This window comes from Pristiophorus japonicus, chromosome 13 (assembly GCF_044704955.1).
Source record: "Pristiophorus japonicus isolate sPriJap1 chromosome 13, sPriJap1.hap1, whole genome shotgun sequence".
Classification (NCBI taxonomy): Eukaryota; Metazoa; Chordata; class Chondrichthyes; family Pristiophoridae; genus Pristiophorus; species Pristiophorus japonicus.
In genome coordinates, this window is record NC_091989.1 from 156,021,382 (window position 1) to 156,049,181 (window position 27,800).

At 43.9% G+C, this 27,800-nt stretch overlaps 1 protein-coding gene across 3 annotated transcripts in view; it reads left to right on the plus strand.

The window, feature by feature from the left end:
- The first annotated feature begins 633 nt into the window (after positions 1–633).
- LOC139278924 (zinc finger protein 821-like) overlaps positions 634–27,800 on the plus strand; it is a 41,585-nt gene continuing 14,418 nt past the window's right edge. For 2 of the 3 annotated variants that reach the window (XR_011596383.1, XM_070898190.1), the window contains exons 1-4: positions 634–708; positions 15,324–15,630; positions 19,165–19,337; positions 21,637–21,803. Coding sequence is in view for 2 of the 3 variants with exons in the window: in XM_070898190.1 (XP_070754291.1) it covers positions 15,534–15,630; positions 19,165–19,337; positions 21,637–21,803 (437 nt within the window). In the remaining variant the exon portion in view is untranslated. Of the gene's footprint in view, positions 709–3,880; positions 3,898–15,323; positions 15,631–19,164; positions 19,338–21,636; positions 21,804–27,800 lie in introns of those variants that run through there. The other variant, XM_070898191.1, reaches the window with a different exon arrangement.

Here is a 27,800-nt window from a genome sequence, read left to right on the forward strand (position 1 = left end):
GCCATAGACCCTGTCACAGGTGGGACAGATATTCGTCAGGGGAAGGGGGGGTAGCACTGATTTGCCGCACGCTCCTTCCGCTGCCTGCGCCTGAACTCTTCACGCTCGCAACGCTGAGATTCGAGGAGCTCAACGCCCTCCCGAATGTACTTCCTCCACCTCGGGCGGCCTTTGGCCAGGGTTTCCCAGGTGTCAGTGGTGATGTCGCACTTCACCAGGGAGGCTTTGAGGGTGTCCTTGTAATGTTTCCGCTGCCCACCTTTGGCTCATTTGCCATGAAGCAGCTCCGCGTAGAGCAATTGCTTAGGGAGTCTCCTGTCTGGCATGTGAACTAAGTGGCCTGCCCAGCAAAGCTGATCAAGTGTGGTCAGTGCTTCAATGCTGGAGATGTTGGCCTGGGCGAGGACACTGATGCTGGTGCGTCTGTCCTCCCAGAGGATTTGCAGGATCTTGCGGAGACATCGTTGGTGATATATGCGCCTTGTACCAGGGGAATGATGAAACGATGCAGCGCCACCTCTTCTCCAGGATGCAGGAAGGTTGCTGAGGAGCGTTGCCGAGGGAACACGTCACTAGGAGACCAGGGGGCGGGGAGGGAGGGTCACGTGGCCGCGCCATCTTACAGCTGGGACAGGCGAAGCGAGAGGATGGAGCGGGGAGAGCGGCCGATGTCTCGGCGCAAACAGTCCACTCCGTATCGAGTGCAGTGTGAGTATCCCGGGAGGTCGGCACCGAGTCCCCACTGGCGGGACCGGGAGGCGCTGTAACGGAGCGGTCGCGGGGAGCGGGGAGCGGGGGTCGGCAGGAAGCAAGTTCCGCCGCGGTGGGCGCTTCTGCCCGTCACTGAAAATGGCCGGGGAGCGGGGTCTGCGCCGCCTTAAAATTCTTACTTTCCCTACCCACCGGGCTAATTTTAATTTTCATTCTGAGGCGCAGCTAAATTGTGAAAGGGGAACATTGGACAACAGGATCAATCCAGTGCTAGAAAGGGAGAGGAGGGGAGGGGGAAGCCCAGGGCCAGCTCACCCTGTCGGGGACGGTAAAGGCACGACAATTCAATGGGCAGATGGTGGGGGTGGGAATGGCGTGCGAGTGAGAGTAAAGGCAGACGGTGAAAGCGGAGGTAAAAGCGAGTAAGGCACTCAAGGTAGGGACCCAGCTAACGTGGGGAAAAAATACAGTTAAACATACTTGCAACCCCGTTTTAGCATTTTTAGAACGATGCATCAAAATAGAGCACATCCGGAAAATGCATCAAAATAGGGCACTTTAGGAAAAGCCAAACATCAGTGAGACTGGACCAATCTGCATATCTTTAATGCTATTTTCTCTAAATTGTAGATTTTCCACAGTATAGTGTGCAACTCTGCTGTATTATGTGCATGTGTTTTTAAATACTACATTTAAATTAATGTGCTACAATTTTTTTTCTTCGTAAATGGAGAAGATAAAGAGACATTGACAGATGGCCAGATAGATAAGGAGTGACAGAGACAGATGGGAGAAGGGAATAGAACAGAAAACAAAAGATAGATAGTATCAGAATAAAGGAAATGAGAATAAGGCTAGACTGATTCAATTTTGTTTCCTATTAATTTCATTGTTTTCATAAATGTTTTATTAAACAAATGCACTAAAATTAAACACTTGAGACCCATTAAAATTAATCAGTTCCTGTCCAGCACTCCCTCTTGATATTGACGTCAATATGTTTGAGTTAGTCGATTACTTCCAAAATAGTGTATTGTATAAAGATGTTAGACCTGTAGACAAAGTAATTATATCAAAAAAACAAATTCTGCCAGCAAATCCTGATAAGTTTGTTCTAGTTTAATTTTGTGAAACATTTTGTTGGGTGATGTGGAGCTGCATGTGTAAACTTAGTTGTAACAGTGGCAATAATAGAAGATATGAACTCGAGTAACTAATTGGAAAACTCAAAGGATTATCTATATTGCAGAGAGCAGTTTAAGATTATAGTATGAGGTAGCCATTGTTTATTCTTTAATAATTGGTTAGAAATTTATCAACTTTATTTGCATGGACAAAAAATAACACTAGTGATATGAACTCCAGTAAGTCCATGAGATCAGATAATATATATTAGAGAGTAAACAATGGCTGGGTGTGTTTAAAATTATAACGTGAGTAGACATTGTTTAGTCTGTAACAGTCATTGTTGGAAATTTATAAACATTTATTTGCACAGACAGGAAATGTATAGCGAACTCCAATGATGTTTATCAATGTGGTAGGAGTTTTGTAACGTCCATATGATTTAACAAATGATAGGTTTCACTGAACCAGGCTTGTCTCAGATGGTACCTCTACTGGAGGTTTAAACATACTCTTTCTGAAGGAGGGAAGATATTTGCATTAATCATGGAATACCCCTCTCCCTACCCCTTTGTCTACTAGTTTAGAAGAATATATCAAAGCAGCTCATTCATTTGCATTCATGAAGCTAAAATTGGGGGATATAGGTAGGAAAACAATAGATAAATCGAGCTGTAATTGGCCAGTTGGTTTTATTTATTAAGGCTACTTGACTTCACCGTTGCAACATAATCTGCCTTTACACCTATGTTGCTACAACTGCCACCAAAACTCATCACCATCTCTAGACTCCTTCTGCAACATGCTCCCTGTCGGCATTCCGATTTCCACCCTCCCTTAAGTCTAAATAGTCTCTATCGTCAACTTTGTGTCTCATCCTTAGTCTCATTTGCCCGTCGCCAATGAGTCCATCCTTGCAAACTTGCATTGTCTTCTGGTTCCTCCAATGGGTCAAATTTGTAATTTATCTAGTCTACAAATGCTGCCTACCCTGTCACTGCTACCCTCTCCAACATTGTACCACATCCTGTATCCTCTTGTTCTCTGACTCTGGTCTCCTGTGTGTAATTCGACTCCCACTTTGTGGCAGAGTCTTCAACTGCCTCAAAATGTACCCCCTTCCCAAACCTCTCCACTTCTCTATTTCCCAAATATCTTTTAAAAGCCTTCTCAAAATATATCTCTGCGACCAAGCTTTCCTGCAAAGGTTTGGTGAGAGTATCTGGGAATGGAGTTTTCGCAATGTTGCTTGTGTTGACTGTATTTGATGACAGTGTATCTAACGTTTGTGTGGCCTAAGACTGGTAGCAAGAAAATGAAGATAAACCAGGATAATAATCATGACCGTACAGAAACAATAGGACAGATGGAAATAAGATCTGGATTCCTAAGCCTCAGGCTAAGGTTGTACTGACGGCATCTTTCTACTTCGGCATTCTTTAAAGCTGATTTTATGTTATGGGAGTCCATGCTAGTGCCAGCAGCTCTTGATGTGTAGATCTTGTGCAGCTGATGGCAATCCTAAAATAACCTTCCGATTTCTCAAAGGCCAGATACTCATGATGCAATGGAAAGACCTCGGCAAGAAACAGATATTCCCAGCCACAGGCTTTAGCTAATCCAGCAAGTTTACTTTGGGGATGCTACTGACCATTGGGTACTGCTTATGTTAGCATGGTGATTTAACCCAGCACAAAAGAATACAAGCAAGCATAGCAGAAGATCGGAAGGCAATGGATAGTTAAGCATTCACTTTGCTTGTTTTCTGTTGGAACTTCGATGTGATTTATTTGTTTATTTTTATATCCGGCAGCAAATTACTAAAAGATATAAACAGGAAAAAATATTGGCATAAGAACAAAGATTTTAGGAAAATTACAGTTCTTCAACAACTCTCGTATTGTGTCACGAGGATCTGATCTGTGGATGCTACGGACTTTAAGAGTGCTCTACTTTACCCCCAATTGACATGAGAAAGCGACTTCAGAAGCAATGCAGAAAACCGTCACCTCAAGGCAATTTCCCAGTGTTTCAAGGATTGCCCTAGTTTTTTTGATTACGGTATCTAGCAGTGCAAAAATAAATATAAATAACATTTGCATTACATTAAACCTTCAAAAATGTGGGCTCTGCTTTGATCAATCTAATGAACATTTAGAATTCAGATAGCAACTGTATTATAATGCCTCTTTTAAATGCATTCCTGTTATAATTCCTGTATACTCAGCCCACCAGTGCCATTCTGCAACAATCTAAGTGGTAGTGGCGATCACAATGGCTTTAATTCAGCAAACTCGTTTTCACTATTAATTTTAATGGGACGGATAATTAGCTGTACAACTGTTTAGGTGAGGGAAACGGCGGAGTGGCACAAGAGGAAATTATGGAATGGCGTATCTGAAAGATGGTGACTCTGACAATGCAGCACTACCTCAGTATTGTACTGAAGTGTCAACCTAGTTTATGATCTCCAGTCCATAATTGGGTTTGAACCCACAGCCCTTGACTCAAGGTGCCTTCTATAGGGATGATTATACATTTCAACCAGAGATAAGGAAGCAAAGGAATGCTAATTTGTCAAGAAAGTTCCAATTTTTGATCAGGTTCTTTGTGGGGAAAAATGTATGCTTGAACGAACATAATTTTTAAAACCATTGTTAACAGTTTAAAAAATCTGATTCGGATAGCTCGTAAAGGTTTCAACCTGGCAACCAAAACATTTCAGTTGAATTACGAGCATCTGAAAATATAAGTTTAGAGCTTTTTTCAAACTTTCATCCTCCCTATGATTAAGATTAAGTGTACTCCTTTTTTTAATTACGTTTGTTTGCTTTGTGTGACTAAATGGCAAATGTTGCTTTATTTCTATTGATTATAGATGATGTGGTTCTATTTAATGCAATGAATACTTGCATCTTTACAATTGTGAATGCATGTATTATCTGTTCATTTGTCTGTGGCAATGGAGTCCAATCATGACTTGCTGTAAACTGATAAACTGCTATCGTAAAATTGGAATGTTCTAAATTTCATTTTATGTTGCAAGTATTTTGTGCAAACCCTAAATTGATTGATCAATAAATTAATTCCAGATGGTTGCCAAGGTAATAGTGGGCTCAAACAAGGTGTGGCCAGGCATTTGTTTGATACTGATCAGTTGGTTCTTTGATATATCCTGGTGACCCTGGAGAAATGCTTTTATGAGACTGAAAATTCTGCAACACTCTAGTAATACACAGTACTCTAGTAATATGCTGTGTATCCGAGAGGGCGCTGAGCACCTCCAGCCGAGAGCATGCAGAAATCAAGCGCAGGCAGCGAAAAGAACGTGTGGCAAACCTGTCCCACCCACCCTTTCCGTCAACGACTATCTGTCCCACCTGTGATAGGGACTGTGGTTCTTGTATTGGACTGTTCAGCCACCTAAGAACTCATTTAAGAGTGGAAGCAAGTCTTCCTCGATTCCAAGGGACTGCCTATGATGATGATGATGATGATGATATGCTATAATAATATTATTATTTATTCCATGGGTCAGTATCTGTAATAGTATGCTGTTTGAACAACGGCATTGGAATAGTTTTGTCTCTTTTCTAAGCAGATTTATGAGGGAGAGGAAGTCTTGATGCATATTGAAAACACGTCTGTTGGAAGTTATCTGACCATTTTCTCTTCTATAAAGGTCAATGGAAAAGAAACACTTGCAATTAGAAAATAAAGTCTCTCAGAAAAAGGTCTCAAAGCATATCACAAAGTGAACTACTTCAAAATCCAATGACTTAAGTTTCACAAACAAAGTAAAGTAATTTTGCACAGAGCAACACCCCACAAACCAATGAAATTAATGATCTTTTTTTATTGCGGAAGGGATGTTAGTTAAGATATGAGGATAGCTCCCCACTCCTCTTTTTAAATAGTGATAAATGATCTTTAACATCTACTGGAACAGGCAGGCAGGACTGTAGATTAAACTCATCTGAAAGACACCCCTCCAAAATGCCGCACTCCCTCCTATCAGTCCCGGAGTGGGCCTTGAATTCACAACCTTCTGACTCTGAGGCGAATGCTGTCAACTGAGTGACGCTGACCTTTTTGTAGTAATGTTTCTCTACTTGGGAGCAAAATTAGGTTTGATTAGTGCTTTGGGATGTTTTTCTGTGTGTTAAAGGTGCTACATAAATGCAGGTTGTTGATAACCAACCATTGTGATTTATATAAAATGAAAGGTATGTCATTTTAAAAAGGTAGCTAGACCCTTTTTTAACCAAGCTCGTCTAGTGTAGACATATCATTTCCAAACATCAAAAGCTTATAATTTTAGCTATAACATGTTGGTTGGAATATTTAGCTTGTATGTACAGAAATAACTGGATGAGTCAGAATGGAAACATGACTTTACACTGATGCTTTATAGAAAATGTGGACAGGATAGTGTTTTGCTTCTGATATATAATTATAGAAAGTATTTATGGTCATGTAAATAAAATCTTCAATTTTAAAATTAACCTTGCATGGGGAAACGTTCGACTTTTTTTTTTAAAGCCTACAGTTAATGTTACAGAAACTGAATTTCGAGATGCACATACCTCCTTGGACCTTGATCCTAGATGCTGAAATAGGTGCAGTAGTTTTCTAATTTTTTTTTTTGGTTTGGGCATCTATATTTCTATCCTGTAACTGCTTGTTATGTCAATCTTCCTTCTAGTCTCATAAGAACATAAGAAATAGGAGCAGGAGTAGGCCATTTGACCCCTCGAGCTTGCTCGCCATTCAATAAGATCATGGCTGATCTGATCATGGACTCGGCTCCACTTCATTGCCTGCTCCCCATAACCCTTTATTCCCTTATCGCTCAAAAATCTGTCTATCTCCGCCTTAAATATGTTCGATGACCCAGCCTCCACTGCTCTCTGGGGCAGAGAACTCCATAGATTTACAACTCTCAGAAAAGAAATTCCTCCTCAACTCCGTTTTAACTGGACGGCCCATTTTTCTGAGACTATGTTCCCTACTTTTAGTTTCCCCTGTGAGTGGAAATATCCTCTCTGCATCCACCTTGTCGAGTCCCCTCATTATCTTACAAGTTTCAATAAGATCACCTCGCATTCTTCTGAACTCCAATGTGTTTAGGCTCAACTTATCTTCATAAGTCAACCCTCTCATCTCTAGAATCAACCTAGTGAACCTTCTCTGAACAGCCTCCAATGCAAGTATATCCTTAAATATGGAGACCAAAACTGTATGCAGTCTCACCATCCTCCAACTTAGATTTGTGAAAGAAAAAGTTCTCAGCCTGCTTTATTTTTTTCTAATGTCTGCATTTCAGCCATTAGCAGGAGTTGTTCAGTTCAGATTTATAGATTATCTCCTTTTGTGGCTCCGTGTCAAATTTTGTTTAACACCTTGGGATGTTTTACTACATTAAAGGTGCTATATAAATACATGTTGTGATATCCTTGTGTTTATGGTTTATTTCCTATCGCCTAATACAGAGGCATTGGTGACAGTACCTCCAGCCCATGTATTGCAATTAATGTCATTTACTGAAATGAACATATCAAAGCCTTTCAATAGTGCAGACATGTATTATTTTAATCCATGGACAATAACATACCTTACGCTGTTGAAAGTACAATTGTATTATCCAGAAATTTGACAGATAGTAGGCTTATTGTATTATTGTATCGAACATAAGTGTTGAAATATTTTAGATATGAGGAATGCAAGTACTTAATTGCTCAGTGCCCAGTTGTCATGATTTTTAAAAAAAATGAAGAATTTCAGGCTTGAACCTACATCATAATATTTTGCGTACAGTATACAACAAAGGGCCATATCACCGACCTGCCTAAATTATATACAGAACGATGGGGCCCTGGAGTGATTATCACCTGAGGGCAAGGTTCTGGTGACCTCATAATCCTAGAGTCCTGCATTTGAGTAGGATAAAACTGATGTCCCAAAGTTTTCCATTAACTATTTCCGAAACAAAAATTATTGCATTAACAGAAGACAGTTTCTCTGGGAAGGAGGAGGGTACCCCCAGGAAAGGTCCTGGAGATGAGACAGTTCTCCACAGAGAAGTAGTGAAAATCATGGGACAAGTTGAGTTTTCACCATTCATTGATAGAGGCTGAAGAGCAGGCCTGGCGTTTGGAGAAAATGGGAACTTATTAAATTCTAACTTAATTTTAGTGGGAACTATTATAAGGTAACTTCAGTATCAAAGCCATGCATAACAAAATCTTAACTTGGATACTATCTGAAACCAAAGTTTAAATTATCTGCGTCGCAATGGACATTAAGAATTGCAAAGCAAAATTTTCCATAATGAAGTCCATTTTTTGGGAGAGGATCTGTGTTGAGCTAAATCTAGTTATGTAAGGTCTCTGACCTTCATTTTTGGGTGGCCCTTCACAGTGATGGAGTGTTGATGACCTCTGTCCATGTGAATGATTAAATGTGTTGATTTGAAACTGTGGTTAAAGCGAGAAACTTGATTGAGTCTGAAGTTCTGATGTCAGCAGACTTGGGTATTGATGTCATTGATGCATTGGTCATTTTCCAACATTCTATAGACTCTGGATCAGTTCCTATGGATTGGAGGGAAGCTAATGTAACCCCACTTTTTAAAAAAGGAGGGAAAGAGAAAACAGGGAATTATAGACCGGTTAGCCTGACATCGGTAGTGGGGAAAATGTTGGAATCAATTATTAAAGATGTAATAGCGCATTTGGAAAGCAGATCACTCCAAGTCAGCATGGATTTATGAAAGGGAAATCATGCTTGACAAATCTTCTGGAATTTTTTGAGGATGTAACTAGTAGAGTGGACAAGGGAGAACTGGTGGAATTGGTGTATTTGGACTTACAAAAGGCTTTTGACATGGTCCCACACAAGAGATTAGTGTGCAAAATTAAAGCACATGGTATTGGGGTGATGTATTGACGTGGATAGAGAACTGGTTGGCAGACAGGAAGCAAAGAGTAGGAATAAACGGGTCGTTTTCAGAATGGCAGGCAGTGACTCGTGGGGTACCGCAAGGTTCAGTGCTGGGACCCCAGCTATTTACAATATACATTAATGATTTGGGCGAAGGAATTGAATGTAATATGTCCAAGTTTGCAGATGACACTAAGCTGGGTGGTGGTGTGAGCTGTGAGGATGATGCTAAGAGGCTGCAGAGTGACTTGGACAGGTTAGGTGAGTGGGAAAATGCATGGCAGATGCACTATAATGTAGATAAATGTGAGGTTATCCATTTTGGTAGCAAAAACAGGAAGGCAGAATATTATCTGAATTGTGACAGATTAGGAAAAGGGGAGGTGCAATGAGACGTGGGTGTCATGGTACATCAGTCATTGAAAGTTGGCATGCAGCTGCAGCAGGTGGTGAAGAAGGCATGTTGGCTTTCATAGCAAGAGGATTTGAGTATAGGAGCGAGGAGGTCTTACTGTAATTGTACAAGGCCTTGGTGAGGCCACACCTTGAATATTGTGTATAGTTTTGGTCTTCTAATCCTGAGGAAGGACGTTCTTGCTATTGAGGGAGTGCAGCGAAGATTCACCAGACTGATTCCTGGGATGGCAGAACCGACATATAAAGATAGACTAGATCGACTAGGCTTAGATTCACTGGAATTTAGAAGAATGAGAGGGGATCTCATAGAAACACACAAAATTCTGAAGGGATTGGACAGGTTAGATGCAGGAAGAATGTTCCCAATGTTGGGGAAGTCCAGAACCAGGGATCACAGTCTAAGTATAAGGGTTAAGCCATTTAAGACCGAAATGAGGAGAAACTTCTTCACTCAGAGAATTGTGAACCTGTGGAATTCTCTACCACAGAAAGTTGTTGAGGCCAGTTCGTTAGATATATTCAAAAGGGACTTAGATGTGGCCCTTACGGCTAAAGGGGTATGGAGAGAAAGCAGGAAAGGGGTACTGAAGTTGCATGATCTTATTGAATGGGTGCAGGCTCGAAGGGCTGAATGGCCTACTCCTGCACCTATTTTCTATGTTTCTATGTGGACTGTTTTGTAGTGCAGCTGAGTTAATGGCTGTGCTATACTCTTTTCCTTGGAGAACTTTGAGGCATATTCTTTGGTGCCAAAGGTTTTTGAAGCCGCCTTCATGAGCCAAATAAGTCAGAAGAGCCTGATCTTTTAACTCGTATCGTACAAAGCAATTGTTCTGATGATTGACCAGTGTCTTCCTGAGCATAACAATTGCATCTCTGCCTTGGAATAATTCTGCTCATTAGAGCGCAAACTCAGATGTACAGACAATTGTGGGATTGCTTTCCTGTGCTCTATACATTTTGCAATTGAGAACAGTTATGTAATTGTTCAAATTTGTGCCTTTTGGGGAGGCAATGAAGGCACTTTTCATGACTGTTGGAAATGCTGTATGACAGAATGTATAGAATTTAAAGCCTACTGTGATCTGATTGACCTTTCTGGGGAATTTAAAATGGTATTTTAAAATAAAAACGAGTACTGAACTTACCTGACCAATGCATGCAGAAAACAAGAAAATGTAAAAGTTTGATTTGCAAGACAAATTAGTAAAAATAAGATATTTATAGAATTTTTCCTGGTAGTCAAAATAAATGATTCAAGGCTGAAGCTCTTGTACAGATTGGGTTTGGGGGAAATGCCATGGCCTTTGTGACAAGCTTGCAAGCTAAAGCTCTTAGTCATTAGATGAAGGATAAAAGAATGAGACTGACTATCCTTGCTAGATCAGCGAGTTTGTCTAGCGAGTAGCAGAGCCATACAGACCAAGAAGGCTCCATGTTTGATCCCTAGTCTGTGTGCTACTAGACTGAAATGCCAGTAAGGTCTCTGCAGTTGACCTCCATGTTCCTGAAATACAAAGGGAGTAAATTGGGTAGGGCTCCTGATTACAAACTAGTGGCGTTTGCTGGAACTGGGTGCTTGCATGTGTGACATTGGGTGGGGACAGGATGGGAATCTTGCAATAGCTTACCACACTCGGTTGAAGTTTACACATGCATAATTGTTAATTGGGCGAGGTACCCGAAGATGCTCATCAAAATGTACCTCCGCACGGAGACGATGTCTTCAGGAGAGGTGAGATGGGGAGAAAAGCAACAAAGAATTTTTAGATAATACTTGTAATATTAATATTGGGCCTGCACACGTTGGTTAAAAGGCAGCAGCTGTTGCAATATCTCGATAGCAGAATTCTGGAGGATGGAAGAGCTGGGGGTATAGAGAAGGATACAGCACAGATTCTGTGGAGACAATGGAAAGAGTGATAAAGCTAGAAACTCTGATAATGAAAAGATGAAAAAATAGGATTGAGAGGGTTTTGGATGAGCAATAATGGAGATAGAAATAGCAGAGAAAATTAGAGGATATGAAATGTAATTCAAGAAAAGGTAAGGAACTTATTTTTAAGTATAAAGAATCAACATTTTGTGTCACTAAAGTAAATGGGACTTGTCTAGGCAGACATCACTACTAAATAGTACTACTCCAGCTTGTTTGATCGTGTTCTCAGATGATGGAACAAAGCATTTCTGTTATAGCCTCAATGGGTGTGTGATTCTTCAGCTGTGCTGTGAGACAGACATGGCAGCATCCAGACAGACTGATCGCATCTACCAGCTCACCAGACATGCACACATCTTGCCTGATGGGGGATGGGAAGGGTTCACAGTCTTGCTAAGGGATTAAGGGACAATCTGTGTTTATTCTGATATGAAGTACCCTGTACATTACACTGCAGCAGTATGTGCCGATTCATCAGTTTACATTAAAGTGTAATTATAATGACCAATTTCCAATAAAATCTGGTTAAAATTTTCATAATTTAAGCAAAATTTTGTTTTGAAGTCAGTATCTCCAATGGGAGAAATTATATTAAAACTAGAAAGTACTCTAGTTTATACTTCCTCTCCCATACATGATCTAATTGTGTATTGCTTTCTATTTTTGGTTTAAATTTGTACATATGCCGAAAACCTAGATTTTACAGGTCAACTTTAAGAACAAACTTTGTGTACATGTAGTATAGAACTTAATATTGAAGTATTGAGTAGCTGGATAATACTATACCCTCCTGTACCAGGAAGTGAAGAATAGCTGATAATTACACATGACAAAATTAAGCTGCCTTTGAAACATCATTATTCTGCTGTTGGCACAATTGAAATGATAATTTACTGCAAGGCAAGAGTTCGACAGACTAACAGGACTGCATTTTGAATTTCTCATTAAAGGTTTAAACTGACTTTTTAATCCATTTTGCAGAATATTTCTGCAATACATAATGAGAATAGTGCTCCACTTTATTTTCATTCAATTTTCTCCTTTTTATCCCTTTATCTGAAGGATTGTCCTGTTGTTTTTGTAGATACTGGCAATTTTGTGTGTAAGCTCGGATAAGATGTGACATATTTAACCAAGTAGTAAAGGGGGCCTGTCCCAGATGAGCACAATCCTATCCTTGCCTGAGATCCACATGCATACTTCTAGTGGGGTTGCTGGATTGTGGGAGTGGAAACTGACCAATTTGATTATTTTATTCCCATACAATTTTAAGGCCATTTGTTGTGCCATCAATACTGCCCAAGAAAGAGGACTTTAAAATTAGTTGGGATATTGGACAGATAGTTGATTAGAGACTCGCGACTTCTATAATACTAGGGGACCGAGGGTCTAGTGAGAAGGAGGAACTGAAGGAAATCCTTATTAGGCGGGAAATTGTGTTGGGGAAATTGATGGGATTGCAGGCTGTTAAATCCCCGGGGCTTGATAGTCTGCATCCCAGAGTACTTAAGGAAGTGGCCCTAGAAATAGTGGATGCATTGGTGATTATTTTCCAACAGTCTATCGACTATGGATCAGTTCCTATGGTCTGGAGGGTAGCTAATGTAACATCACTTTTTAAAAAAGGAGGGAGAGAGAGAAAACGGGTAATTATAGATCGGTTAGCCTGACATCAGTAGTGGGGAAACTGTTGGAATCCATTATTAAAGATGAAATAGCAGCGCATTTGGAAAGCAGTGACAGGATCGGTCCAAGTCGGCATGGATTTATGAAGGGGAAATCATGCCTGACAAATCTTCTGGAATTTTTTGAGGATGTAACTAGCAGAGTGGACAAGGGAGAATCAGTGGATATGGTGTATTTGGACTTTCAAAAGGCTTTTGACAATGTCCCACAAGAGATTGGTGTGCAAAATTAAAGCACATGGTATTGGGGGTAATTTACTGAAGTGGATAGCGAACTAGTTGGCTGACAGGAAGCAGAGAGTTGGGATAAACGGGGCCTTTTCAGAATGCCAGGCAGTGACCAGTGGGGTGCTGCAGGGCTCAGTGCTGGGACCCTAGCTATTTACAATATACATTAATGATTTAGATGAAGGAATTGAGTGTAATATCTCCAAGTTTGCAGATGACACTAAGCTGGGTGGCGGTGTGAGCTGTGAGGAGGATGCTAAGAGGCTGCAGGGCGACTTGGACAGGTTAGGTGAGTGGGCAAATGCATGGCAGATGCAGTATAATGTGGATAAATGTGAGGTTATCCACTTTGGGGACAAAAACAGGAAGGCAGAATATTATCTGAATGGCGGCAGATTAGGAAAAGGGGAGGTGCAGAGAGACTTGGGTGTCATGGTACATCAGTCATTGAAAGTTGGCATGCAGGTACAGCAGGCGGTGAAGAAGGCAAATGGTATGTTGGCCTTCATAGCTAGGGGATTTGAGTATAGGAGCAGGGAGATCTTACTGCAGTTGTATCGGGCCTTGGTGAGGCCTCACCTGGAACATTGTGTTCAGTTTTGGTTTCCTAATCTGAGGAAGGACATTCTTGCTATTGAGGGAGTGCAGCAAAGGTTCACCAGACTGATTCCCAGGATGGCAGGACTGACATATGAGGAGAGACTGGATCGACTGGGCCTGTATTCACTGGAATTTAGAAGGATGAGAGGGAATCTCATAGAAACATAGAAAATTCTGATGGGACTGGACAGGTTAGATGCAGGAAGAATGTTCCCGATGTTGGGGAAGTCCAGAACCTAAGGAGAAGGGGTAAGCCCTTTAGGACTGAGATGAGGAGAAACTTCTTCACTCAGAGTTGTTAACCTGTGGAATTCCCTACCGCAGAGAGTCGTTGATGCCAGTTCATTGGATATATTCAAGAGGGAGTTAGATTATGGCCCTTACAGCTAAAGGGATCAAGGGGTATGGAGAGAAAGCAGGAAAGGGGTACTGAGGTGAATGATCAGCCATGATCTTATTGAATGGTGGTGCAGGCTTGAAGGGCTGAATGGCCTACTCCTGCATCTATTTTCTATGTTTCTATGTAAGCTATTCTCCCCTGTTTATCTTCTGACTGTGTGCCCATTGGAGGCTAGCTTGTAAAGGTAGACCCACTTTTTGCACATGTCTGATTTTCATAACTGGAAATGCACACGCTGTGTGGAGCATGCGTTCGCATGTGTAATGATGCTTGCAATAGAACTGGCTGCATGTTTAGAATGTATGTAGAGAGGTGCATTATCTGCCAGCAGCTCATGAAAATGTTGGTCTCCAGTGTCATCAAAATGGTGAGGTCATATTCTTTTATTTTGGAGAATGGTGTCAACAGCAAAAGTACCACTTCTTTTCTAATATAAAGGTGTCTTAACTAGCTAGGTTTTGAACTTGTACCTTTCCTGGTCTTTGCTTCTGTACCACCATACAAAGTGGTATGCTCATTCCCAGCCATCGAGCGTTCAAGCATTAAATTAAGTTTAATACAACATTGTTACGGGAATTTTCAGCAGGAGTCTAAATAAGCCTAAGTTCAGGAATCTCATGTGATTGCGAACTTATACCCTCCTGCCTGAGGACCGTGATTTTCTGTGTGCCTGCATGGCTTTTCTCTGACAAGTCAGCAAAAGAGTGTAATGGAAGTGAAAGGGAACCCCAGAATCTGTCGGCACCAAGTGCTGAGAGAGTCTCGCCTATGGTTCAATGAAACCAAGAAAAAATAATAACAAATCCAAACCTAGTTGGTAGGTTGTGAAGAGGAAATACGTGTGATGCAAAATGACCATCTTGAGGCCACTTGTCCATTTCTTTGCAACTCAAGTGACCATGCATTACTAACTGTTTTGGGGGAGAATGAATGCCTCAGATGTATAGTCTGTGACTGAAAATCTTGCATCCATCATTTGTCTAGTGTCGACAGCTCTGGGTATAACACTGTTAAAATTGGTCGCCAAAGTTTCATAGTGGGTGTCTGGTATGACATGATTTGCATCATTAGTCAAATTAATCCAAAGTAGGGAAAGCTTTTGTCTGGCTAGCAGTTTTCTTGTTTGATAATTTGTGTATCCTATATAGATAACTTTTATAACGGAAATATTTTTATTTGTAGAAGTGTGACTTAGAATATTTATGCTTCAGTTTGACAAAAAATAAAAACATGTGCTTGCCATAGATTTTTTTTTTCTCTCTGTTTTCTACCACAGGTGGTGCTGTGAAAATTATGGATTGGTACAGAGCAGCCATTTTGTGATCTGATTGTTTGGAGTTTCTCACTTTTATACTTGAGGGGAATATTGCCTAATTATTTACCTCAACAGTTTAGAATACACCATCAAAAATGCAACAGTTCTTCAGAAGATACCATAAATTGAGAAGTGTTCTGTGTTTGTACAGTGGTGCAGCATTCTGTAGGGATGGAGGAGTGTGTGCACACAGATAAAGCTGAAGTTGATATGACAGAGTCCATTAGTGGCCATGGAAACCATGAAGAGGACTTTGTTGACATAAGTGGTAAGTTTATTTTTTAAATGCAGAAATAATGGGTCCTAGGGTTCCCAGATGATCCTACCAGTAGTCCTTTCAGGGTATTTTCTGCAGGCTGAGACCATTGACTAATTTGACTTGTGTATTCTTGATGCTTTTATGGCTATGTTTTACATTATCATTGAAATACATGTGGTTTTATGCTTTCGATGTGTGTTTATACAAAATGGTGCACGCAAGTAAAATTTTTGCGATTTAGTTTTCAAAGCTTGCATACTGTTAAATAGATCCAGTACCATAGAAAATCACTGAATCAACTGTATTCTGACTAAACAGATTGTTACCCCGTTCTGACTTTGAAGAAATGCAGTTCATAAAGGGTAAAACATAACTACTACTTTCTATCAAAAAATAATAGATATTGTGATTATCAAAGTATATGAACCGTCACAGGGGAACTTTGTAATAGTACTGGATTAATTGATTCTGTATGATTTCAGGCCCGTAATATGTGCTCTTCTCAAAGTGACTTAACCTTGCTCACTAGGAGGACCCAGCATGTAGCAGTGAGGAATAACATTGTTTCGAAAAAATATATTGTATTTACAAACTATGTCCGAGAGGATAAGACCCTCTGGTCCATCTAGCCTGTCCCACACAATTGTGATACCTTATATATCACAATATATACACTGTATGCTACCCAAATCCATGTGATCTCCAAGGAACATTGAAAAAAAACAGATTTAAAAATCCAGACCAATTTGGGGGAAAATAGCTGGGAAATTCCTCTTTTTTTTCTCTCCCCACCTCCAGGCGATTGAAACTATTTCAGAACTCACTCTGGCCCTGATAATTCTATGCAGTACTTATCTTTTTGTATGAGGTCATCTCTGCCCCAGCCAGAAATGGGTCCAGCTCTTGCTTGAAGGAATTCAGTGAATCGGCGTTCATTGCACGAACTGGCAGGAGCCTTTTTAAAAAAAAAAGTATCTGGGATTAAGTTAAAGGCTACAATTCTACCTATAGCTTCATTTGGCAATTGCAAACTGCTTGAGTTTAGTTTTCTTTTTATGATGTCTGACACGCCCCTCCACCTACATTTCAATTAGTGTTGTAATTTACTCGCATGTATCTGGTATACATAAGGATTTTCTAATAGACTATAGAAACAGTTTTTGCCATTAACTATATGAGCTTTAGATCAAATTAATTGGGAAGTGATGGGCTGCTGTATTGAAATTTTTACTACATGAACTAAAGTCTTGTATATAATTTAATACATTTTTGAACTCATTTATTCCAGAACTGCATTGATTCTATAAATGCACCTTGGTTCCTTGTATCGGAACAAAATGTCAGCATAAAACTGTTTAGGTTTTGGAGTATTGATTCTGTCTGAGCTTACAACACTTTCAAATCGTATTTTACTTTTATTTTGGATTGCACTTATCAAAGGGTTTTAATATATTTTATCATTGTATAAAAATTATGGTTATCTTAAGTTAGATGTTAAACAAAAATGTTTCATCTTTCGCCTCACAATTTTTATTGAATTTAAGGGTTTATACACACTTACACATTTTACATTAAATATATATTTTATGAATTCACTGTACATTTTGATTATAGTGTGCTTGTACATTGTTCCATTTAAGGTAGCTTGGCATGGTTTGCCCGAGTGTGAGTTTAAGGATTGAAGCAGTTTAGCTTTGGTCTGTGGGTACAGTTTTGTTGAAGTGTGGGGTCCTGCCTGCTAATAGTTATTTTGGTTGGCTTGCTGTCCTTGCCTATCTGTTGGTGGGCCACTGTTGGTCTGCATTCTTCTCCTAAGGTGGTTTGGATATTTTGAGGAGTGGATATGGTGAATTAGGTCCCAGATTGCTTGATATTTTCTTGGTCAAGGCAGAGGCTAAACATCATCCATCTAGATTGGAATATCTTCCGAAGATGCTGTAGCCACACATGCTGAGAGCTGACACGGCAGGATGATGCAAAATCTTGCAGCTAAGCGGTAATACTAGCTTCAGTAATAGTGTTCTTGCCTCTAAGTATGTGTCCTGGCCAACGCTTTATTCCTCAACCAACACCACCTCTTCATGGAACCATATCTGAGCACAAATTGGCTGCTATGTTTGTTGGCATTACAACAGTGACTACATTTCAAAAGTATTGAATTGGCTGTGAAGTGCTTTCAAACATCCTGAGGATGTGGACGGCACTATATAAATTGAAGTTTCTCTCCGCTTCCTTACTGAGAGCTGAGGTAGTCTGAGCTTAATTTACACCAAATGTGGTATTTTATATGTCCCTTCAGTATTAATCATTTCCTCCTATATTCTCTCTCCACCTCCCTTCTCATCTCTTCATTCTTTATCAACCCCCAAATAGTAATTAGTGGAATATGAGTGTTGGCAGAAATCCAGTATTCTGCACAAGTGGCCATTTTACTCATTAGCCTAAACAGATAGGCAGGCTTCACCCGATGTCCACGCATAAATGGACCTCCCAGTAAAGCCCCAGATAGGCATTGGAAGCAGAATTCCAGGCTGTTTTTCATCCTTCCCTAGCTTAGGTACAAAGGCCAGTTGTAGTGCTCTGGTTGATATCTGCTATCCCAGCATAAGCCAATAAACAGGGAATGAACTATGAATCTTCCTAGCCTGCATAGCTCACTGTTATTACAGGCAATGTATTTACCCACTGAATTATTGGGGAAACTATATCCACAGTGTCTTTGGGGGGAGGGGGAGAGATGACAGCTTGTATAGAAATTAACAATAACTTGCATTTATGTAGCTCCTTTAATGCAGACCAATGTCATGTGGTGTTTGCAGAGGCGTGCTGAGCCAAAGGAGGAGCTATAGGGAGAGATGGCCACAAACTTGGTGAAAGAGGTGAATGTGGAGAAGGGGCAGTGATTGATCTGCAGGCAGAGGTGAATGGGGTGGCTATTGGTGGGGTGAGCAGAATGGGTAAAAGTTTGAGGTCAGCCATAGTGGGTGCAATGGGGGAGGGGGAGATGGTCAGCGAGAGAGGAGGATGAGGCAGTTAGGATTGCTAAGGGTGCCTTAACGGGCCCTTCAGAGATGCTACAAGAAGTACAGAGGATAGCCATGGGTTTATTCAAGGGGAAATCAAGCTTGGGACAGCGGCAGGAGAGTAGGAAGGCAGAGGAATATGGATGGGTTACGGTAGGGAGGAATGAAAGGTAGTATGGCCTGGTGATGCAAGGGAGGCGGAGAGAATGAGATGGATGTAATGGCCTCTGGTCAAGAGCGGCAAACAAAATCCAGACCTTAATAGACACAAAGGGAATTCATGTTACGTCGGCACTACAAGCTTAGGCGAGACACATCACGGTCATAAACTGGGGACAGGGGGATGAGAGAATAAAAACATGACCATTTGCTTTCATATTTTTATTCTTGTATTGGATTTGAACTTAAAAAAAAATTCAACAATGTAATTACAATGTAAGTGAAAATTTTTCCAATATCTTGCAAAAAATATTGTCCGTGCATCATACCAGTTTTTGATTTCTCTCTCCTTTTTTTAAAGAGAATTGTGATGGTGCAACACAATATTCAGAAGATGACTTACTCCCTAAAGAATCAGAAGATCATCTTTTACCCACCAGTAGGTTGGTGACCGCTATAAGTAAAGGTGAAACTGAAAGTAATATGAAGCGGCCAGAGATGAGCAACAATTTTTCACAGTCTGAGGACAGCCAGGTAAATTGCTATGTAATCTACAGAGTCTAAAATATAAAGTTAAGTCCTGTATTTTACTTCACAAATGGACGCAATAAATGAAAAAAAACAGACCAGGGATCAGGACCTTCCTGGTTCAGTGAGTTTTTATTTCACATTTTTAATGCAATTCTTTTTCTTCCCTTTATCCCTGCTCTCGTGACATCATTGACCCATGTTTACATAAGGTTCCATGGACAGAGCCAGTCTTTGGATGTCTGGTTTATGTGCCCATTCTTCACTTGTTAACCTGAATAGGAAATATCAGTAAGCTATTTGAACAGGTGACTTGACTGAATCCTATTCCTGTATACTTCCACCAGAGGTAGCTGGATGACGTTCCAGATGAGGAGCTTTGCCTATGTGTGCTTTTCTTTCCTTATCTCCGGAAGGCTGAACTGATTGTAGTGCTTTCACTGTCAAGCTGGCTGAATTTGTTTAATTCAGCATAAGCCAGAGATAAAACCTGAGACCACTAATATATTTAGGGCTACTTGGCATTAACACGGCCCTTTTAAAATGAGATAAATGGAGTCTGTTCCCTAGCCACTGATTCCATCCCTCTCCTGGTCACTGTCTGAGGCTGAACCAGACTGTTTGCAACCCTACTTGACCCTGAGCACAGCTTCCGACCCCATGTCCTCTCCATCACTAAGACTGCTAACTTCCACATCCATAACATGTTAAGGGGCTTCCGCTCCTGCTTTACCTCACCTGCTGCTGAAACCCTCACCTATGCCTTTGTTAGCTCTAGACTATTCCAAATGCTCCTGGCTGGCCTCCCACCTTACACCCTCCATAAACTTGAGCTCATCCAAAACTCTGTTGCCCGTAGCCTAATTCGTACCAAGACCTGTTCATCCATCACCTCTTTGCTAGCTGACCTACATTGGCTCCCGGTCTAGTAACACCTCAAATTTAAAGTTCTCATCCTTGTTTTCAAATGCATCCATGACCTCGCCCCTCTGTAACCTCCTACAACCCTCCAAGAGCGCTGCTCCTCCAATTCTGGCCTCTAGTGCATCCCCAATTTTCATCGCTCCATCTTACCTTCAAGTGTCTAGGCCCTAAGCTCTAAAATTCCCTTCCTAAACCTCTCTACCTCTTGTTCCTCCTTAAGTGGCTTGGTGTCTAATGCTGTTTTGATAATCGCTCTTGTGAAGCCCCGTTGGACGTTTTACTACATTGAAGGCACTATATAAATGCAACTTGTTGTGGTTTTCCAGATGACCACATGAAGATTTAGCCCGTTGAAATTTTAACTTCGGTAAAATTGTAAGAAATATAGTGATATTTATGTCTAGGAATGCAGTGAAATTACTGGATACATCCTGATAAACCAGTGAAGCATTTTCTTATGGTAGGCTTATAATTATTGTACCTAAAGTATGAATTCAAAATTATTCTAGGGAAGCTCTTGTTTGCCCTTTGTCATAAGAATGAGCAGTAATATTTTAAGAATTAAAGAAAAACTAAAACCAAAAATATAACTTTCATTTTATTTGTGAGAAGCTGGGTCCTAAGTTTCAGTTAAAATTGATTTTGGCATGAGAATAGCCAATGGTGACCAAGCCTCTGAATCAGAAGGTTGTGAGTTCAAGCCCCATTCCAGAGACTTGAGCACAAAAATCTAGGCTGACACTCCAATGTAGGACTGAGGGAGTGCTGCACCATCAAGAAGTGCCCTCTTTCAGATGAGACATTAAACCAAGTTTGGCTCTCTCAGGTGGATGTAAAAGATCTAAGAGCAGGGGAGTTATCGCCGGTGTCCTGGCCAATATTTGTCCCTCAATCAACATCACTAAAACAGATTATCTGGTCATTATCACATTGCTGTTTGTGGGATCTTGCTGAGCGCAAATTAGCTGCCGTGTTTCCTACATTGCTTCAAAAAGTACTTTTGGCTATAAAGTGCTTTGGGACGTCCGGCGGTTGTGAAAGGCACTATATACATCCAAGTCTTTGCTGTTTTAACCTGTATCTAAATTGAATCCATGTGTGTGGTCCCCTCCTTCCTTTTCCCTTTTTGATCTTAAAAAAAAAAATGTTGTTCATCTGTAATTTGTCCGAGTTCTGATGAAGGGTCTGCACCTCAATTGTTATCTGTTCTTTCCACAGATGCTAATTAACCTGCTGAGTTTTTCCATCATTTTCTGTTTTTGTTCCAAATTTTGCTTATTTTTATATATAAATTCTTAAGTTTTAAAATGTGTAACTTGACTGCTAAAAGTTGATACAAGGCTGTATTTGTGAACTCATATTTTAATAATTATACTTCTAGCACCATGCAGACATTGAAGGTACCAAGGGACTCATTTGCAGTATTTGTGGGAGTACATTGAGCTGCATTAGTTCACTGGATAAGCACATGTTGATCCATTCTGGCGAGAAGCCGTATCATTGTGCAGTGTGTGGGCAATCACTCACAGCAAAGGACCACATGCACAGGTCAGTTATCTGTTATTAATGATCATCATTGTAACAATGTAGCAAAAACTACATAGTCCAGGTCTCAGTGAAATAATTGTTGTTTGGACACTTGTTATATGCATATTACTAATATTTTTGGGGAACTATAGCATGAAGATATATTGGGCCAGAATTTTCTGTCACAATACTGGCAAGGCTAATTGCAGTCGCTGTTGTTTATGGGTAAATTGTAGAGCAACATCAGGCAAGGAGCAGATGCACGGTTAAGTGTGAATATCCAAAATGTGATCTCCGAGTTGCCATTAGCTTTGCAAGAATAGCCTCTCGCTTTTGGTCTCCCCGGTTTTTTTGATGTAACTATTTATACCGCACTTTTTTTTGCCCGAGCGTCTGTCAAGCTTCCCCCACCCCCCCAAATCATCCCTTCCACGTGGTGCTGAGAAGCAGGACCTGAGGCTGACCTGATCTCGGTGGGGGGCCTGCAGGCGGCCGAGTGGGGGATGGAAGAGAGAGACAGACTGGGCGGGGGGGAGGCGAGAGGCGAAAAGAAAAAGAAAAAGAGAGAGAGAGACTGGGGGGAAGGGGAGAGAGAGAGACTGGGGGGAAGGGGAGAGAGAGAGACTGGGGGCGGGAAGAGAGAGAGAGACTGGAGGGAAGGGAAGAGAGGGAGGGACTGGGGGGAAGGGAAGAGAGGGAGAGACTGGGGGGAAGGGAAGAGAGGGAGAGACTGGGGGGAAGGGAAGAGAGGGAGAGACTGGGGGGAAGGGAAGAGAGGGAGAGACTGGGGGGAAGGGAAGAGAGGGAGAGACTGGGGGGAAGGGAAGAGAGGGAGAGACTGGGGGGAAGGGAAGAGAGGGAGAGACTGGGGGGAAGGGAAGAGAGGGAGAGACTGGGGGGAAGGGAAGAGAGGGAGAGACTGGGGGGAAGGGAAGAGAGGGAGAGACTGGGGGGAAGGGAAGAGAGGGAGAGACTGGGGGGAAGGGAAGAGAGGGAGAGACTGGGGGGAAGGGAAGAGAGGGAGAGACTGGGGGGAAGGGAAGAGAGGGAGAGACTGGGGGGAAGGGAAGAGAGGGAGAGACTGGGGGGAAGGGAAGAGAGGGAGAGACTGGGGGGAAGGGAAGAGAGGGAGAGACTGGGGGGAAGGGAAGAGAGGGAGAGACTGGGGGGAAGGGAAGAGAGGGAGAGACTGGGGGGAAGGGAAGAGAGGGAGAGACTGGGGGGAAGGGAAGAGAGGGAGAGACTGGGGGGAAGGGAAGAGAGGGAGAGACTGGGGGGAAGGGAAGAGAGGGAGAGACTGGGGGGAAGGGAAGAGAGGGAGAGACTGGGGGGAAGGGAAGAGAGGGAGAGACTGGGGGGAAGGGAAGAGAGGGAGAGACTGGGGGGAAGGGAAGAGAGGGAGAGACTGGGGGGAAGGGAAGAGAGGGAGAGACTGGGGGGAAGGGAAGAGAGGGAGAGACTGGGGGGAAGGGAAGAGAGGGAGAGACTGGGGGGAAGGGAAGAGAGGGAGAGACTGGGGGGAAGGGAAGAGAGGGAGAGACTGGGGGGAAGGGAAGAGAGGGAGAGACTGGGGGGAAGGGAAGAGAGGGAGAGACTGGGGGGAAGGGAAGAGAGGGAGAGACTGGGGGGAAGGGAAGAGAGGGAGAGACTGGGGGGAAGGGAAGAGAGGGAGAGACTGGGGGGAAGGGAAGAGAGGGAGAGACTGGGGGGAAGGGAAGAGAGGGAGAGACTGGGGGGAAGGGAAGAGAGGGAGAGACTGGGGGGAAGGGAAGAGAGGGAGAGACTGGGGGGAAGGGAAGAGAGGGAGAGACTGGGGGGAAGGGAAGAGAGGGAGACACGGATGGGGGGGCGAGGGGAGAGAGGGAGTCACGGATGGGGGGGCGAGGGGAGAGAGGGAGTCACGGATGGGGGGGCGAGGGGAGAGAGGGAGTCACGGATGGGGGGGCGAGGGGAGAGAGGGAGTCACGGATGGGGGGGCGAGGGGAGAGAGGGAGTCACGGATGGGGGGGCGAGGGGAGAGAGGGAGTCACGGATGGGGGGGCGAGGGGAGAGAGGAGAGGAAAAGAGAGGGAGTCACGGATGGGGGGGCGAGGGGAGAGAGGAGAGGAAAAGAGAGGGAGTCACGGATGGGGGGGCGAGGGGAGAGAGGAGAGGAAAAGAGAGGGAGTCACGGATGGGGGGGCGAGGGGAGAGAGGAGAGGAAAAGAGAGGGAGTCACGGATGGGGGGGCGAGGGGAGAGAGGAGAGGAAAAGAGAGGGAGTCACGGATGGGGGGGCGAGGGGAGAGAGGAGAGGAAAAGAGAGGGAGTCACGGATGGGGGGGCGAGGGGAGAGAGGAGAGGAAAAGAGAGGGAGTCACGGATGGGGGGGCGAGGGGAGAGAGGAGAGGAAAAGAGAGGGAGTCACGGATGGGGGGGCGAGGGGAGAGAGGAGAGGAAAAGAGAGGGAGTCACGGATGGGGGGGCGAGGGGAGAGAGGAGAGGAAAAGAGAGGGAGTCACGGATGGGGGGGCGAGGGGAGAGAGGAGAGGAAAAGAGAGGGAGTCACGGATGGGGGGGCGAGGGGAGAGAGGAGAGGAAAAGAGAGGGAGTCACGGATGGGGGGGCGAGGGGAGAGAGGAGAGGAAAAGAGAGGGAGTCACGGATGGGGGGGCGAGGGGAGAGAGGAGAGGAAAAGAGAGGGAGTCACGGATGGGGGGGCGAGGGGAGAGAGGAGAGGAAAAGAGAGGGAGTCACGGATGGGGGGGCGAGGGGAGAGAGGAGAGGAAAAGAGAGGGAGTCACGGATGGGGGGGCGAGGGGAGAGAGGAGAGGAAAAGAGAGGGAGTCACGGATGGGGGGGCGAGGGGAGAGAGGAGAGGAAAAGAGAGGGAGTCACGGATGGGGGGGCGAGGGGAGAGAGGAGAGGAAAAGAGAGGGAGTCACGGATGGGGGGGCGAGGGGAGAGAGGAGAGGAAAAGAGAGGGAGTCACGGATGGGGGGGCGAGGGGAGGGGAGAGAGGAGAGGAAAAGAGAGGGAGTCACGGATGGGGGGGCGAGGGGAGGGGAGAGAGAGGAGAGGAAAAGAGAGGGAGTCACGGATGGGGGGGCGAGGGGAGGGGAGAGAGAGGAGAGGAAAAGAGAGGGAGTCACGGATGGGGGGGCGAGGGGAGAGAGGAGAGGAAAAGAGAGGGAGTCACGGATGGGGGGGAGAGAGGAGAGGAAAAGAGAGGGAGTCACGGATGGGGGGGCGAGGGGAGAGAGGAGAGGAAAAGAGAGGGAGTCACGGATGGGGGGGGCGAGGGGAGAGAGGAGAGGAAAAGAGAGGGAGTCACGGATTGGGGGGCGAGGGGAGAGAGGAGAGGAAAAGAGAGGGAGTCACGGATGGGGGGGCGAGGGGAGAGAGGAGAGGAAAAGAGAGGGAGTCACGGATGGGGGGGCGAGGGGAGAGAGGAGAGGAGGAGAAGAGAGGGAGTCACGGATGGGGGGGCGAGGGGAGAGAGGAGAGGAAAAGAGAGGGAGTCACGGATTGGGGGGCGAGGGGAGAGAGGAGAGGAAAAGAGAGGGAGTCACGGATGGGGGGGCGAGGGGAGAGAGGAGAGGAAAAGAGAGGGAGTCACGGATGGGGGGGCGAGGGGAGAGAGGAGAGGAGGAGAAGAGAGGGAGTCACGGATGGGGGGGCGAGGGGAGAGAGGAGAGGAGGAGAAGAGAGGGAGTCACGGATGGGGGGGGAGGGGAGAGAGGAGAGGAGAAGAGAGGGAGTCACGGATGGGGGGTGAGGGGAGAGAGGAGAGGAGGAGAAGAGAGGGAGTCACGGATGAGGGGGGGATCAGAGTGGAGAGGGGGAACTCTGGGAAGATGGATCACGTTCTCCCAACCCCCTACAAGGGACATCGTTGTAGTGGATGATATCTGCTATTCACTATTCACTTCATATGCAATGAACCTGTTAACAATCCGTACACACTGCCCCATCTATGGGCTGGGGGGGGGGGGGGCGATGCTGTAAGGAAGGACTTTGGCTGGGGGAAGGGATGCACTTGTGCTGGGGTAAGGCATTTCAGCTGGGGGAGGCATGCACTTGGACTGTCTTCTGGGGAGCTCTGTGCTCTGTCGCTTCAGGAAGAAGTCACAGTGGATCGAGTTATAATTTGCAAAGTCAGTGAGACCTTGGGATGGGTGGTTCCAGTTACACATTCCAGTGAAACTTCAGGGTATGGCTTGTCCTTCAATTCAAGGGGACCAATCATAGAGAGAGAGTGGTGCAGGGGGACCATTTTTGCAGTCCAAATAAGCCCCGATGTAACTATTTGTACTGTACTTTTTTTGACAGATGTGACGAACCCTGCCCCTGTTGAGCTTCCCACCCCCCCAATATATTTCCAGTCCAAAATCATTCCCTCCACATGGTGCCGAGAAGCAGGACCTGAGGCTCTGACTCTCTCTGCCCGTTCAGGTCCTGGCCCTCTCCCCTCTTTCCTCCCGCCCCCCCTGCTGTCACGGCGGGCCTGGTGCCACGAGCGGAGATGCTGGGGGGAAGAGAGAGACACTGGTGGGGGTGGGGGAGAGGAATTGGAGGGGAGAGAGGGAACTCTGGGAAGATGGGTCACAATCTTACAACCCCCTATAAGGGACATTGTTGGAGTGGCTGATATCCAGAAGTCACTATTCACTTCATACCCAATAAACCTGTTAACAATCCATACACAATGCCTGTCCCATCTATGATGGGGTGGGGTGGGGGGCAGGGAAGGATGCACTTGCGCTGGGGTAAGACACTTTGACTGGGGGAGGCATGCACTTGGACTGGGGTAAGGCACTTTGGCTGGCCCTTTCTGTCTTCTGGGGAGCTCTATCCTCTGCCACTTCAGGAAGTCAAAGTGGATCAAGTTACAATTTGCAAAGTCAGTGAGACCTTGGGATGGGCGGTTCCAGTTACACATTCCAGTGAAACTGCAGGGTGTGGTTTATCCTCCAAGGGGACCAATCATAGACAAAGGGTGGAGCATGGCGGCCATTTTGGCAGTACAAATAAGCACGTCCAATAAGCGTGTCCCCGTTTTTTAGAAATTTTCTGCACTTGCCCATTAAACTTGTCACAGAAAGTTAAGTATTATCATTAACAGCCTAAGTATCCTTTTAATGACTAAGTGTTGATGACTGCCAATCAACCTCACTGGCACCAAAAAATTTATTGTTACATGTGTGGAGTCTCGTTCCTTCAGTTTTTGAAATTTGTTGGAGATATTAAAAATATCAAAATCTAGTCATGCTTGGTCACGAGAGACAGCAGGAGAGAAATAGATAACGTATTTATATAGAGACTTTCATGATCTCAGGACGTCCCAAAGCGCTTTACAGCCATGAAATACTTTTGAAATAGTTGCTGTTGTAGTATAGGAAACATTAGAGAATGAGAAGTCAATCTTCAATTTGAGCCAATGGGGATGCAGAAGGAGAGTCTCTGGGTTGCCAGCATAGACACAGACACCAACATTCACAGTATTTTGCTTGTGCAAAGATTGTTACAACTGCCCTTCTCTCCCCCCCCCCCCCGAGTATAGCACAAGGATGAACCAACAGTGCATCACTATGCAATTGAGAAACAGAATTGTAAGCTGGTCTATGTAAATAGTGCAGGCAACAAAAATAATAATTTACAATATTTTCATGTTGCCCATTGTATGAAGCAGAATTTTTTTTTTCTCTTTAATACCCCTGCTTCCTGGGCGACCTTCAAAATGGCCCAGGGATTTCACCCTAGTTTCTCCGCATAATTCCTTGTTAGAGAAACATGACTTGCATTTGTTCTAGATTTTAGAGCTTGGTAGTAAATGCTAATGCTCCCTTTTAGTTCACAAGTGATTTGGAAAAGCATGTGAGCAGTGTAGTGTTGCGACTTGAGTAATATAGATGAATGGTTTAAATTTTCTCCTTCCTGGAAGCTGCTGACTTAGTCTTGGTGAAGTTTCATGGTCACCCTCCAGTACCTTGCCCAAATGATCATGTGTGAACCTTAATAGTGAGTTTTGATTGGCTAT